We start from the raw sequence: 15,671 nt of genomic DNA, 5'->3' as shown, positions 1-15,671 counted from the left end.
TACGTTTGAATTTCGAAAAGCGAACCCAATGGAAGAACAGCCATGGGCCAAAACAGTCTCTGGACTTTTGCACCAGATTCAATACCAAGAGCCTGCGGAAATTATTGCAATCGTATTAATTCGTTTTACTCTCTATTCTCGAGCTCTTTGTAGGATTAGAGAACCTTTCCGCGCTAAAAATAGCGCCATGGCTGTTATGCTGAAATTTTCCCATCGGGAAATAATTTTCATCGACTAAATTTCCACAGGGAGCTTAAATCAGTTATGCTGAGAAGCACGCGCTAGTTTCCGATTAGTAAACCTATTAACAGTAATGATAGTTGCTGAAATCGGATTACATCGAAATTTGTGGGCGTTTTTAAAGCAAGCGTTCCTTCCCCTTCTTCCTCGCGTTTTTTTTCTCTCCCTTCCCTTCACACATTTACACCTGCAACGCATGCTAGGATAATCCATCTTGAGTTTTGCCAATTACCGGCCAAGCTCAGTGTCTTGGTTGATCCTCGATCGTTTTCCGTTCACCCTTATCATTTCCAAAAACACAAAAATGTTTTCAAATAGCAAAGGTAAAATGCAACAACGATGGCACTTTTCTTTGAAATAGACTTTACGTCACCGAAGTAATAACACAACAAGGTTCACACGTTGAAGAATCGTCAGGGTAAGGGTAGTCCTGAAAAGAACTGTTGTCGGGGATTGGCGCTTGGACGGCGCTGCAAGCGACCTGAAATGGTGATGCCAACAATCACACCTTAAGACCACAGAATTGACTGGCACTCTGCTCATAATGTGCTTATCCCGCAGTACAAACTAGTTTCAACAGCTGACTCTTATAATTAGCCAGAACAATATAACTTAGAAAGAACGCCTCGTAGATGGCAGCAATTACGAGCAACTACAAAACGACTTATTTTCGACATAAACAGGCCGCCGTAAATTGACTAACAATAGACGGATAGAAACTTACTAGAATCGACTGGTGTTGACAAACTTAAATTCACGAGTCATACAGCCAACACCACCAAGGCTAAACTGACCAATCAGTTTCAAGGAACCAGACTGATCATCGACTAACAAATAGTACTCGCTTGATTGTGAAGATCATTTTTGCTCAAGTTGTCGAAACGTTAGCCACCAACAAGAGTTCTTTTCAAAACTACTCACCAAGACGATCACACTATACGAACTAACGTATTACCATATCCTACGGGGTTTGCCCGAAAACTTGATTCCCTTGGCATACGTAAAGTAAATTACCATTTCGATCATACCTTTACTTTATGATCTCCATACCGTGCCTTGATGTCTTTGTGCTGCAAGACCATGGTCGCAATGTTGTCAAATGGATTTCTCACAACGTGAACAAACTTAACCTTAGCGCCCGAAGTTTTCTCTAAAAGTTGAACGGCTGCTACCGCATTCCTTCTGTTCATCGAAAACGCTGTAAACGCGCCTGACTTGTCTCCAATCACCTATTGATAGAAATAATGAAAACTTCCGAGGTCATGATAATTCCTGTGCGAAGTCGATCGTTGGCTTTTTATGTAGAATATCGGCAAAAAGAATAATAATCGTAAGATTCACCGAAATATTTGGTCCCTTGTTCAAAACCAATGAGCTGCCTTTAAAACAAATGCCATGTTAGCAATCCTGTGGGGTGCGAAGGTTCTTCTGACGATTAAAGGGCGTAAAATTAAACCAAGGAGAAGTTATCTACGCTATCAAAACGAACGCAGATAACTCAGTCAACCAATTTCAAATTACCTCTATGAGACATGCCTGCAGGGAATCATGGTAGTTGTAGTCTGTTGAAGACCTAAATGTAATAACTGACCTTAAATGTAATAAACTCCTAAATGTAATAACATTTGGCCTTAAATGTAATAAACTCCAAAGTGTGACAACATTTGGACTTAAATGAAACAACGTTACACAAACGTCATCATTGACGTAACCACCTCGTTGTTTAGTAAAATAATCACGTGACACTACACACAATCCCTGTAAGCGGGAATCCTTATTCCAGCCTTTAAATTCCTTCTCATACAAACAAATTTCGATAGGTTGGTAATAGCGTGACGTTTTTGTTTCTAAATCTACTTGTTAACCAATATAGTTCCGCAGAAAATATTTTCAAGACGCCAGCGATTTATCAGTCCGTTCTTGAATCACAACCTGATCAGTCCAAACAACAATTCCAGACAAAACTATCACAGTGGTACCGGATGCCGTGATGACAACGTCACCAGGACGCGACGCAAGGTGCATTTGAAATAGCTGTTGTCGTTTCATGGTTTAAATGCCTTTTATATCTCGATTTGGCTCTCTTGTGAGACCACACACAGCGAGTCTGGATAGTTCGATCCTTCAATCTGTCTCCTTTTTTTATATACGTAACTGTGTCTGGAAAAAAAGGTCTCAGAGTCCGCTATTTTGGTCGTTTACAATTTTCCCAGTAGGATGATGTGAATCTGCTTTTTCTTTAAAAGTATCAATTGTATTATGCCCCATGGGGTAGTATTTCGCAAATGACGAAGCATTTCCAAACTGTAGGTTTGAAAAACTGTTTAACAAAGAATTCCTGCTTTAATGATTGCGTTTGATTAACATAATTGGACACTGCATCCAATGAGTTTGCTTCCTGGAGCAACTATACAAATCATATGTCACAAGATGGGGCCTATGGGGATCAGCTAACACTGTATGCGGCCGCGAACTTATATAACATTGACGTTCAAATAGTATCTTCCCTGGGAGCTGGTGGACAACATGTGTTCAGCCCGTCAGCAAGTATTGCAACGGCCACTGTGTACCTTGGACATTTTGCAGAAAATCAAGGGGAACATTTTGTGGCCTTGGAACCAGTTATGAGCGACCACGACAATGGTGAGGAGGTACTAGAAGACATCACGGAGGAATATGCGAGTAGAACTGAAGGAAACATTGACATGGGTGATACGGTTAATGATGATGACTGTGATGAAGAAATTGAACAACAAGAGGGTGCGGATGACTTGGGAGATGTTGTGGTTGAAGTTGAGGAAAGTGATCAGCCAAACGAGACAGCCTTGCAGATAATTGAGGGTGGAGAGGAACAAATAGCGCTTCAGTTTGTTCCTGATGAGGATGTTGGCTCATTGGCGTCTGCATCCAATAGAGATTGTTGCATCGAAAACCTGCCCAATGAACTTTTAGAAAAAATCTTCCAAATGGTATTGATATCATCGGCCGCTCTATTTGCCGGTAACGCGTGCCATTCATACCAATCGTTATGTGGAGTCAGTGTCCGTAGCCTTATCAAGAAATATGGTACCTCAAGCGGTCTGATCATGGAATTAAAAAGCATCATTTCCGATCCAAAATGGGCCAATGCCTGGTTGGAGATTAGGAAAGACGGATGCGATTGGTGTGTCATCAAAAGAATTTTTTGGAAAAAAAAGTAACTCATGGTGACCTTTCGATGAAGCAAAAAAACCGGCTAAAAAAACAAGCTTCAATGAAAAGAAGTCAACAGAACTGTTAATGTTTAAACACTGATGTTGTATTGTTACAAACTTTTTACTTTTTTTGTTAGTGTTAGTTGTGTCTAGAGAAAAGTAACAAATACTGACTTTTTGACAAAGCTGAAGAGGAAAAGAGACAAAAGAGTAACCATTCACTGCAAAGAAATGGACAGAACTGTTAATGTTTAAATGTTGATGTTGTTTCAATACATAATTTGTTTAAAAAATTACCTCCGTTGATGCATGTTAGCTGTTATAAATTTTATATCCTTGGTAGCCTTGAGTTCAAAATTAATAAACTAAAATTAATAAAGTCATATATAATTACAATAAGAACTTTGTCCAGTTGAGACCCAGGATATCTCATCATTCGAAAATGAAACCATAAAATATCACTCCAATGCTTGATAGATTTAGCCAAGCCTAAAAGCAGTGCTTCCCGTTTTATTTTTAATTTAAATCTGAACTTAGAGACCATAGACAGATTAAAAATAGGACTTGAGCCCGCGATCCAGTGGAGAACAATTACCTAATCAGCGGTCAAAATAAAAGAATACGTAAGCCCGTGAAATAGTCATGTGATACTGGTCAGCGAATACCTTTTTGACAACTGTCAATTGGCCATAACATGGATGCCCAATATCAAATAGGATATAAGCTGACGATAATCTTAACGTTGACATATTTCTGGAGTATGGCCGCCAAGTTCCGCTCTGTAGCCCTTAGATTCGGGCCGCTGCAGAGCTCCGCTATAACTGAGTGCAATGACGTCATCAGTCAGGTGACAAACCCGAAAACACATGTTACTCGTTGCGATAAAAGAACCCTTTTAATGAGATGACAGATGGTGCAACAGATCACGTGGTTTATGCAATAACAGTGAGTTGATTAATGACGCCTTTGATGACGTTAATGATGACGTGATTATAAACCATCTCATTTAAGTCCAAATGTTGTCACACTTAGGTGTTATTACATTTAAGGCCAAATGTTATTACATTTAGGAGTTTATTACATTTAAGGTCAGTTGTTACATTTAGGTCTTCAACATAGTCATCATCTTGGACTGGATGTTTGTTTTGATGAATATAACTACCATGATTCCCTGCGAGTGCATCTCATAGAGGGAATTTACCATAGAACATGCGACCAGTGTTAAACGTGAGAAACTTTATGAAAGCGTGTTTTTTTTGCTTGAGTTATGATTAACTTGTATTATGAAAATACATATACTTCACTAGGACCACGTGGTGATTTTCTTTCTATTTTAGCTAACACTTAGGAGAAGTTAAGAAATATGAGATTTTGTCAGTTCATAAAAATAAACAATAGTCAGTAATTTTTGCCTTGTAGATGCATAGGGCGCGAAAGGAGGTACCGTTTGAATCATTTAATTGCAGTGCTAAATAAATGTCTCAGATACGGCTTACCTCAATGAACTGTTCAAAGGTTCCTTGCCATTGGTTTGGTACATAATAACGGAATTTAGAGGTTGCCTTCGAAACGCTTCCTTTAAACACTTGAGACCTTCTACCCTTACTGACAACACGTTTTGAAGACGCGAACAAAGTGTTATAATATTTGTATATTGAACTATTTATCCATTTATGTGGATTTGAGCTCCACCTGCCAAAAGCTGATGTTTCGTCTGCTATAACCATGTGCGGGTGAGCATCCAGTAAAGAACCAAGTAAAGTGTGGCGACTGCGCGAATAACCAATGAAAAACAAGATGGTTTTGACGTGACCATAAGCTTTGAACACGCTTCTGTGTGAGTGTACTTTATCTATAATTGAAAAAAAAAATGTTAGTGAGTACTTAAAATTGAAGATCGCTGTATGGTTGCCAGTTAAAAATAATTTTGGCTAATTTTTGACATATTTTTGATAATTGATGGCTTCGTTTAAACTAAAAAAATCAAATTATTAGGACTATGTTATGCGAAGAGGTGAGAATGTCGACTATGCGAAGCTTTAATTGACAACTCCACCTCTCAAGATTGTTGAATGACGGTTTTAAACACGCGAAACAAACAGAAATTTAAGTTACGACGATTATATCAAGAATTTCAAGAAATCGACGCGCAAGGTATGGCTAATACATTTAACAGAGGATCTTGTTGCGGTCAACTGTTTGATTTAAAACGGACCAAATATTTAACCCTTGCGCACGAAAGTTGGAACATTTAACGTAAAAAAAGTTGGAACATTTAAGGTGGCTCCTTATAGTTTTACCATCGCGCGAGCGCTGAGGAAGTAATCTGCGCGCGCTCAAAGGAAGACGTCAGTGTTTTTCGGTATTTTATTACGGCAACATGAGCACAAAAAGCAAAACTGACAGTTTCCTTCAGTGAAATTCCGTAAAATTTGGCAGATTGGTAAAAAATATTTTACTTCAGTCGGAGCTCGTTTTTCAGGGAAATCTATAAGACCAAATCTTTTGCAGGGGGAAAAGACGTAAACTTGAAAATATCGCAAACACTGCCTTTACAAACCCTACTTTTTTCTCGTTTAAAATTCGTATCCCGCTGTGAACGATGTGATGTAAAAATTTTGGAAGATTTCACCTAAGGAAATTCATGTAAATCACAAATAAAGCCATAAAAACAGTAAAAAACGCATTTGTTTGGGCATTTATAATTTAAGACTAAATCACAGAATTTTAACAGAGATGATAGCAAAACACTATTTAATCATTGCTTATTACATGTAATAAGTTTGAGAGGACCAGGTGTGAAAGCAAATGCAACAACAGCATTCAAAACATAGCACTTGCGCGCGCAACGCCATAAATGATTACCTCTTGGAGCCACCTTAACGTAAAAAAAATGTTAACGTAAAAACAAGAAAGAAATTAGTTACGAAAGTGGAAGTCTCAAGATCTTTTGTCAATAATTTTTTGTGTCTTGTTTTACTATAGCAGAAAGCTATGTTAGCCTACATCTCTTAAAATAATACCTTTCACTATCTCAGAATGGTCCTTCATGTAAACACCTTCGTTCGTCCACACAACCAAAACACTTGCTATTCCCACGCCAATAAGCACGCCCAAAAGAACTGCACGGATTCGAAATCTGCCTTGTGATCTCAGACACATCATAACTGCTTCTGTTTAAAATAATGAAGACGTTTACTAAGACAATCTTGCTCTAATTGTTCCAAGAGAAAATATTTTTCCAGCTGGTTCTAAGATGAGTTACGATCAGCTTGCATTTAATAGACTGTTCACAGTCCTCTATTTTCTTGTATTTTTATTCGATCGTTGAAAGCGCGGATAGAATCGCAAGAGAGCTGGACGCCAGCGTTAAACGGAAGACTTGACTTGGTAGGGGGCCGGTGGGGACCGATGTAAATGTTCTTTTTGCTCGCTTCGCTGGTAAACCCCACCCCCACCCCCGCGTGCTTCGCGCTTGCTTCGCTCTCTTTTTCTTTCGCGTGCGTAAATAGAGAGGGCTGTGAACGGTCTATGCGTTTAAGTGATTGGTACATATTTAGAGGACATTTCAGATTTCAGAAAAAGACAGTTACTAATTTAAAAGGATTTGTTTTCAAATTTTCATAATTTTTTCTTAAAATCCCCGATGAGGTCTACGGCAATTGGAAAACAATTGTAAGAGATTAGATATTTTAAAAGAACTTTAAGTCCTTATTGACTGCTGGGTGCACTTAAGTTTTTAAATAGAGTGGTATGTTCAAGTTATTTAAGCCTGCGCTTAAATGCCTTGAATGCGTACAAAAAAGAAGGGCTACGGGAGGCAAAAAACGCGAGGAAAAAGAGAAACAAATCTTTCTGCTAGTTTCCCTCCTTCCATCCTTGCTTCTTTCCCTCCTCCACTCCCCTCCCCCCTTCTCCATCGCGTCTTCTCCAGTTTATGGTGGAGACGCCTGGGTAGTATCATTCACAGCCGTTACTTAGATCGACTCACATCGCTTTTCCCGAGAAGTGTTGCGTGACTTGGATACTACTTCCATGAAAACTGGCGGACTAGTGTCAAAGTTGCACCCTGTCTCAGACTGTTGCAGGAAGTAAGAAGTAAAGAAATTCAGCACGAATTCAGCCCTCAGCCTCCACATAATTTTGTAAGTGTTATTTTTACTACTTTTTGTCGATTTTTCCCATACATTACTGACAGCATTATATACCTGTTGGTGCATGCAATTTTCAGTACACTGAATGCAAACAATAGTGAGCTTAAGCAACGACGACGGCAACGTCAAGGACGACGCCTAGTCAAAAATGAATTAATATTTTACCAGCGAAATTCGCAAGTGTCTTGATCTGGTCAGTAAGCCGATGGCTCTAAAAACGTACTCAGGCTAAATATGCAATGACAGCGGTCAATTCCAAATGGAAATACGAAAAATTAGCCGTCGTAGTTCGTGTTCCTCAGACGACGTAGAACTTGGTCATTTCACCTTGTTGTTTTGCAGAGGACGGCAAAGAAATGTACAAAGATTTATAACGCGCGTGCACAGCTATTGTTTTGCTCATTAAATCTTGTGTTTGGTGACGTTCTCGTTGCTGTCGTCGTCGTTGTTTGCTTAAGCTCCCTAATAGTTCAGTGGAACCTCGCCTTACGGTCATCTCGTTATTACAGCCACTTTTTTTGTCCCGGAGAAACACCCATACATTTTGTTACAAGAAAATCTGGTTAATGTAGCCCAGCCAACGGCCACATTGTAAAATGTATAATCTTTTATAATTATAACCCGTTGATACGGCCACTCAAACCAGTTATGTTCATGTTTCCATTAACCATATTGTATGTAGTGATAGAAGTTTAAATATTTAAAAATCATATCTACTTCCGGATGCTTATTAAAGAACAGTTGTTTACAATTGCATTTGCGATATATCTGTTAGCTTCTGCTGAGACGTTACTCAGTTTGGACCAGTCATGAAATTTGACCCTACCCGTTAATACTGCCACCCCGTTAAAACAGTCAAGTATTACCTGCTCGTTGGTGACGTTATTAACGGGATTCTACTGTGTGTACTGTATAGAGAGATATAAGTTACTTGGAAGATTTTACAATGTTTATGCTTACTTCAGGTGGCTTAATACTTTTTCAGGGAGTAAAAGAGCCCGGCAGCTTTTAACTCATTTGTAAAATTTCCTAGGATCTATTTTTCTTTTTTCAGTGGCTGTTTGAGCCCTAGTGTATAGTAAAATGAACGACCAAGTGCATAAGGGGAGACTGGGCACTAATTTAATGAACTTTTTTTCAGAGTCACCAAAATGACACCTACAAGCTTTTAGATAGTTACTGGGAGTATTTTCAGCGTGATCCTATTACAAAAGACATGGATGCCACATCTGGTCGGAATTTTATTACTTAAAGTTTCCTTTGTTAGAATCTTTTTCAAGGAAGCGGATCCTTTAATGGAATAGTAGTCCAAATTGGGGATCATTCGCAGGCCTGTACAGTTTTAACGAGCGATAACTTGACTACGGTGACGATTTTCAAAAGCATGCTATTAAACGGCGACCAAGTCAAAAATGTATCTGTATATGCATACTAATTTTCGTGGTATATTAAACGAATTTTACTTTCTTATTAGCCTGCGGATACGACTTCCTACCATTGCTCACGGCCGTTATTAAACAGTTATCATAAATTCTAGTACATTTTTCGACCATTGGTGTCTTAGTGTGTTTTAAATCCTTTGATTTGATTTGATATACACGCTAAAAGTTGACTATTCACAGATGCTTAACTTTTTTAGGTGTATTGTTCAGCTTAAGAAAACAAAACAAAATAAACAAACTGACGCGGTTGTTTATCTTTTAAAACGATATGAGATAGAAGGAAGAAAGCTGCTTAGAAACCATGAGGTCATGCCTTGAAATATATGTCAATAGATTTTTGATATTTTTTGAGGAAGTCAGATCGACCATAGCGCTTTTTCGTTTGAGTCTTCTTTTCAGGCCGAATTGAATTTAGGTTACTCGGAGAAAAAACTTCGGAGCAAGGCAGGAACCAATGACAAACAAAACCCACATATACCTCCAACTAGGCCACATTAGTGGGACGTTAGCGCTCTCACTGCTACACCATCCCAGTTCCATATTGTGATCGAAAGCTAAAGAGCTAAATAGAAAGCTACAAGGAACTATTTTGGCTCGACGTTTTTCCACCGAATCGAGTGCAACTATATAAACTAGTTGTTATTCTTGTTTAACTCACAGGAATATGACTTACCTTGGCTGTTTATTTTTTTTCTTTTCAATGGCGTCCTCTTACTCTGACTCCTAACACGTTGTTCACGTTGGTTGAAGTAAAATTATAAACGTCACGACCTTTCCAGCGTTCAATTTGCGAAAGATTGATGATTTTTTTCTATGCAGTGGTCCTTATGATATCTGGTGTCTTTTAGGTCTTCTGGAGTAACGACTTTGTAACGGCGTTTTGCTTTATCTGTTTAAGGGAAGCGATTGCGGTAGGATGGGAAAGTCATCTAAAACCAAGTGCAAATTATGTATACATCAGACGCCGATGCCTCTGCATGTCTGAAATAACGCGAGGAATTGTTTAGAAATGAATTTATAACCACTTATGATACTATGGCCACCAAAATGGACCACTCCAATGCAAATGTCACACAATATGAAGAATTGCTCCATGCGTTGCAAGCGCATGGAAATTTGAGATCCTAAAGCTGCCATTTTTTACATTGAAATGAATGCCTTTGAGGCTTATTTTTTGTTTGGATGAAATTAAAAAAACAAACAAACAAACAAACAAAAACAAAAACAAAAACAAAAAATGAAATAAAATAAAACGTAGCATCGTCGATGTAACAGATACATGTATGTGGTGCCATTAACATTATTTGTAAATGCGTTATTCATTTGATTTAATAGCATAAAACGTCTTTCGACAATTCCACGACAACCTTTAACAGCATTGTACACGTGTTGCATAACATAGAGAGGATAACAAGTAGAGTTTCGGTAGGTTTAATTAGTAACAGCAATGGCATCGCGGTGATGCAATTTATATAAACAAAAAACCTCCCTTTGGCGCGGTAATATGCCCGGATATTATCAGCGGATATTATCTGTTCCGTGAAGCGAGCAGTTTTCCGAAAGCAAAACTTGACGTACACTGTGAGATTCGAGGACTATCCGAGCATACCCGTTTGAAATACTTTTCCCAGCACGCTTTAATTAAAACTTGGGAATATCACTCAAACATTCTCCAGTGTTGGCTGGGGTGTATTAAGTCACGTGACGCGTTAAGACCATCTTGGATTAAGGATATCATGAGTTTATTTTCTTACAGCCAAAAAGGAAGTTAACATGTTAAATTTTACCCCGTCTTCAAATTAGAGCTAAAAAGCGCTAATTAATGGTAGTTAAAATTACAAACTCATTTGGAATGCAAGCGGTAACGTGATTCCAGTTTGGAGCGATATTTGGGCTGAATTTCTTGTCAGTTCTCGCCATGCTTCAAATGCTTTCCTCTGAGTACTAGTAGCGTAAAGTAAAACTCGACAAGGAAAGAGAGCCCGCATGAAATCGAGCTGTAGGCAACGTGGCTCCCTGTCTAAATATGGTAATTTAGATATGTTTTATAGAATATAAATTAAGTAATGAAATAAGAAATGGAATTCTCTTGTAGTGGTGAGAATTGGACTACAAGCAGCTCTTTTCTCCCATTTCATTTCGTTTTAACAACTAAAATTCTCTTTTTAAGAACTGCATAAAAGACAAATTTTGTAACAAAAAATTAATAAATAAGTAACTGTCAAAATACGGTTTAGACGGAGACATCCTCCCCATCTACCGTGCCTACCCGGTCTGAATAGGTTTAAGGGTTAATAACTAAATCGAAGTTGTTTGGCCGTAGAACTTTCCTCTTGTTCTTGTTCTTCTAGTAGTTCTTTGTCGTCTTTTTGTAGATTGTAAGCGAGGTCTAACATGTCCGTAAAGGCGTTTGTATTACCACGACGACGGCGCTTTTGAACGACTACGTATGCAACGACCAATAGGATCAAAGAACCAACGACTCCCCCAACAATCTCCCCAGCGCTCTTGGCAGGTGATGAAGAGGTAACTGGTCTGTCTATTAGAAAAAAAGAAAGAAAGAGAGAGAGAAAGAAAAAAAGAAAAAAAGAAAAAAAGAAAAAAAGAAAGAAAGAAAGAAAGAAAGAGAGAGAGAGAAAGAAAGAAAGAAAGAAAGAAAGAAAGAAAAAGACAGCAGAACTTAAGCATTAATAACCGCTTATTGCGTTCCGTAGCAATTTTACTCGAGTTCTAACGAGTCTGAATTCAATTTTGTGTACCTTTTCTTGGCTTACTGTTTAGTTTATACAGGTCTGGTGAAACGGTTTCAAATTGAAATATCAGGTCAGGGCCATAGCCAGAAAAGAACTATGACTCAAGAAATGTCCACGAAACAATTATGACTGAGGCAATGTTTATTGTTAAATTCTCTTTCTAGGTATTATGGGGGCTTATGATGACTTAAAACAACAAATTAAAAACAGAAATAAAATGAATGAAGTAATTATAAGTTCCTCGGTTTACCTGTTACTAGTTACGGCCCTGCAGGTAGAAAGGTCACTAGCTAACTGGCAAGAGCTAGCTAACAGCTACCTGGCATTAAGACTTAAAAGTGCTAGGAAAATGTAGTAAAGACTACGTATAAGAACTACAGTCAGAGCCAATTATTCCATGTTGTTCCATTTTTTCGTCTCTTGTCCAAAATGAACAAGAGTGGGGGCAAGAACTATCACTTGAGATAACACTTAGTAGAACTTAATTATTTTAAATATCATAAAAACCGAATTCTTATACTGTTTTGGGTGAACCAACTTTCTCCCTAAATGAAGATTCTATTTGTCGCTTAAGCATAATTATCCCTTTCCCATAATTCTTTTGATCATTTTTGTTTTCAGATATTATTCGTTTAATACCTTCTGTGGTTATACTCGCGTGGATTTTTTTCGTATTTTCCGCGTCAACATTTGCCAACGTTAACCATATTCTCAGTATACCGTAGTCGAAAACGCAGAGATCGAAAGTGATAAAATCTCGTTGCTGTGCGACCTCGACAGGTAAAAAAAAAATGAGAACGAAAAACAAAATGCTCTGTGGCAGACCTCGACATATGACAAAATATCCAAAATCATCTCCAGCTCACAAATTGGAGATTGAGACTTCAATGTATAACAAGTTCTGTCATTCAGACCTTCTCTTTCAATTCACCACCACTAACCTGTTAGACAGCTTGTTAATGGTTCTGCATTCAACACTGCTGGGTTTGGACATTGAATACATGAGGAAGACGACGTTTGACCGTCGAAAGGCTGGTATGTCCCATATCGACATGGAAGGGAGAGATCGGTGTTCCCATTTAGACAGTAGTACCCAGGTTTGCATAAGTCTGAAAAAAAGATATTGAAATTATTATATGGGAAGGTAGTACTGAGATAAATTCCAGCGTTCAACGTGCTTGGTTCTCTCTAGATGGGGATTTTGCCATGCGAACCAATTCCATGGAAACGGCAACGGTCGGCCGTGTATTGTCTTCTTTTTGAGTGACATTTAATAAACCACTTACTAACGTAACTTACTCTAGCCATAAGCATTGGGAAGTATTGGGCGCAATCGGTCGTTTTTGTACGGCCCTCGTGCTTAGATTTTATCATACTATCTACGGCTTAGTTTTCTTTGAGTGTAAAGTAACGAGGTAGTAGAAACTCTGAAGGATGGAGTTCCAGAAATAAAATTTCTTAAACAACAAGCTTGGTACACATATCTACTAAAAAGAGCTTTTCACATCTTTAGATCGAATATACACGTAAACATAAAGTTTTTCGGATAAAACTCAAGCTTAATATTTGCACTGGAAAACACTAGTAAAGATCGAAGTTAGAGATTTTATGTCCTGTTGAAGTTTTTTCTTGTGTCTTTCTTAGGCCTTAATCAATATATGTTTTTAAGAAATCTTCTAGTATAAGTCACAGAAACGCACGACCTTCAGCTTCTCAATAGACCTCTTTTCTAATCAGCATAAAACAAAAGTACGGTTTAGGAATGCTTATACAATGCCTCTATGCCCTATTTTAGAACGATAACCGACAAAGTGCCATGAGCGCGCTAAAATGAGTTGGGGACATAAGAAAAAATTTAAAAATTTTCTACAGTTGTTCGTCTAAGACCTTATTGATCAATACCTGGTGGTTTTCCTTCGTTTGAGCGATTTCCAGAGGAACAGAAGACTTGACAACTTATTCGCGCTCCAGAGTTTCTCCTCCGAAAATCTTCACACACTTTGGAAGTTTGACGTTTATGGCACACTCTCTTTGACGCACAACCTTTGAGGTAATTTGCTTTACTTGAACCAGATACTGGATCATAGGCTTGAGTGAGGAATTGAGCACATTGTTCCTCATCCGAAAGACAGTCTTCAACAACTTGACTGTCATTGCAATGGTCCCAGCTTGAACTGGAGACACACTTGTAGCACCTCATAATAGCGGCATTGGCTGTAGGCCAAATAATACGGCATAAGTGCAAGGTCCATGAGAGTGTTGCCTTGCTTTGAAAAGCGACGTATATTTTATTCAAATGTTTCATATTAAACAATTACATTGTGAGGTCGAGATTTCTATCGCGTGATAGTTGACGAGGGCACAGGGCATATAGAAATCGAGAGCGAATAATCTAATTGTTTTAGTATAAATTCACTAGACGTTCAAAACTTTCACAGACACTTCGGAAACGCCAAGAAGCGCTTTGTTATCAAGGGCACACTGCTACGCTACTCACTATCTATCGAAGAATAAATAGTTAGTAGCGTACGTAGCCAATCAGAGAAGAGCATTCGTGATAAAACGCTAGTAGATTTATACTAAAAGTTAACGTAATCATTCAGGACAACCAAAACAGGCAAACAAAACAACAATAACAACAACAGCGGGCACAACAACAACATTGGGAAAAAAGAAAACAATTGAACACGACCGAGAGATACATAGCAATGGTAATGATAATGATAACGATAACGGTAACGGTAATGGTAATGGTAATGGTAATGGTAATGGTAATGGTAATGGTAATGGTAATGGTAATGGTAATGGTAATGGTAATGGTAATGGTAATGATAATAATAATATAATCAAACTTTAATGAGTACTTTTTCATACAAACTTGAATCTTACATGTGTCTGGTAAAAAAAAACAAGAACAAAAAAAACAAACAAACAAACAAACAAACAACAACAACAACAACCAAACAGAAATTCTGTTGTTCCTTAAGTTTTTCCCTCAAATAATTTATGTAAAACATTTTAATAGCTTACCTACGTAATTATACTCTGTAAGCATTCACCAGCATTAAGTGGCTATGTACACAAGTAATGGTAAATTAATGTGTGTAAATTAATGATAGTAATGTGTATACTGTAGGCAATTCCTATCCCTACATGTCCCCCTTTTTAACATAGAAAAGAAAAAATGTTGTAGAAATGTTACAGAAAGGAAAAAAGGTAAAATCCGAATATAATAATAATAAATAATAATAATAATAATAATAATAATAATAATAATAATAACAGATCCCTCAGCAGCTCCCTCAGCAGTTTCGACGTCAAAGTCCGCATTCTTGACATTACAGGGGACTCTCCTAGTTGTCCTATCACCTCTCAAACAGATGAGGGTGGATCTCAAGAGTGCAAACGACGTTTTTGCCCTGATCCAGGACATCGTCTTCGCGTACTGTTCCCCCTTCTTTAGCGCTATCAGCACCGCAAGGCGACTGTGGTACCATTCCGCCGGTTGTAGCGAATACTAAGGTGTGAATGTTCCCTGTTCAACGTCGAGGACTCTGCTTGAGTACTGACGCTTCTTCTTATTAATAATAATAATAATAATAATAATAATAATGATGATAATAATAATGATAACAGTAATCATAATAATAGTAATAATAATATTCAAGAATAATAACAATTTTATTGCGCTCATCAAAATTCTTCACTAGAACTTTAATAACAGTCATAATAATAATAATAGTAATAGTAATAATAATAATTGACATTATTTAGTTGACATTATTTATGCTTAATGCGATGTTTAGACTACTTATATAGCTAGTTTTTTTTATTAAGCTAATATTTTGTCACATTTTCTGGAAGCTGAGCCATTATTTTGTTTTTCAT

The 15,671-nt window shown here is 37.8% G+C and overlaps 3 protein-coding genes and 1 long non-coding RNA gene across 7 annotated transcripts in view; 2 read left to right on the top strand and 2 right to left on the bottom strand.

The window, feature by feature from the left end:
• Positions 1-10,084, bottom strand: part of LOC145470101 (uncharacterized) — an 11,898-nt gene extending 1,814 nt beyond the window's left edge. The window contains exons 1-4 of one of the 3 annotated variants that reach the window (XM_081453931.1): positions 9,704-10,084; positions 6,458-7,513; positions 4,931-5,286; positions 1,269-1,469 (exon numbers count right to left, since the gene is read on the bottom strand). In XM_081453931.1, coding sequence (XP_081310057.1) covers positions 1,269-1,469; positions 4,931-5,286; positions 6,458-6,599 — 699 coding nt within the window. In that variant the 5' untranslated portion in view covers positions 6,600-7,513; positions 9,704-10,084. Of the gene's footprint in view, positions 1-1,268; positions 1,470-4,930; positions 5,287-6,457; positions 7,793-9,703 lie in introns of those variants that run through there. The other 2 variants (XM_081453933.1, XM_081453932.1) reach the window with 2 other exon arrangements.
• LOC145470193 (uncharacterized) overlaps positions 1-15,671 on the top strand; it is a 370,979-nt gene that overhangs the window by 8,741 nt on the left and 346,567 nt on the right. The window lies entirely within an intron of this gene.
• LOC145470411 (uncharacterized) lies at positions 2,561-3,440 on the top strand. Its single transcript, XM_081454220.1, has one exon. The coding sequence runs from the start codon at positions 2,661-2,663 to the stop codon at positions 3,438-3,440; it is 780 nt and encodes a 259-aa protein (XP_081310346.1). The 5' UTR covers positions 2,561-2,660.
• On the bottom strand, positions 11,111-14,682 carry LOC145470163 (uncharacterized). Its single transcript, XM_081453997.1, has 3 exons — positions 13,686-14,682; positions 12,725-12,892; positions 11,111-11,569 (listed from the first exon to the last, which is right to left on the bottom strand). Exons 1-3 carry the CDS (start codon positions 14,086-14,088, stop codon positions 11,322-11,324), a joined length of 819 nt encoding a protein of 272 aa, XP_081310123.1. The 5' UTR covers positions 14,089-14,682; the 3' UTR covers positions 11,111-11,321.

This window comes from Orbicella franksi, chromosome 15 (genome assembly GCF_964199315.1).
Source record: "Orbicella franksi chromosome 15, jaOrbFran1.1, whole genome shotgun sequence".
NCBI classification, from domain to species: domain Eukaryota; kingdom Metazoa; phylum Cnidaria; class Anthozoa; order Scleractinia; family Merulinidae; genus Orbicella; species Orbicella franksi.
The sequence above is the reverse complement of the archived record's forward strand: the minus strand, read 5'-3'. Positions and strand labels throughout refer to the sequence as shown.

Coding starts and splice junctions, on each gene's coding strand:
- LOC145470411 (XM_081454220.1), top strand. CDS start 2,661: ATGTCACAAGATGGGGCCTATGGGGATCAGCTAACACTGTATGCGGCC.
- LOC145470163 (XM_081453997.1), bottom strand. CDS start 14,088: ATGAAACATTTGAATAAAATATACGTCGCTTTTCAAAGCAAGGCAACA. Junction 12,893..13,685: donor AAACGAAGGAAAACCACCAG/GTATTGATCAAT, acceptor TCTTTTTTTCAG/ACTTATGCAAACCTGGGTAC. Junction 11,570..12,724: donor ATTAACAAGCTGTCTAACAG/GTTAGTGGTGGT, acceptor TTTTTCTAATAG/ACAGACCAGTTACCTCTTCA.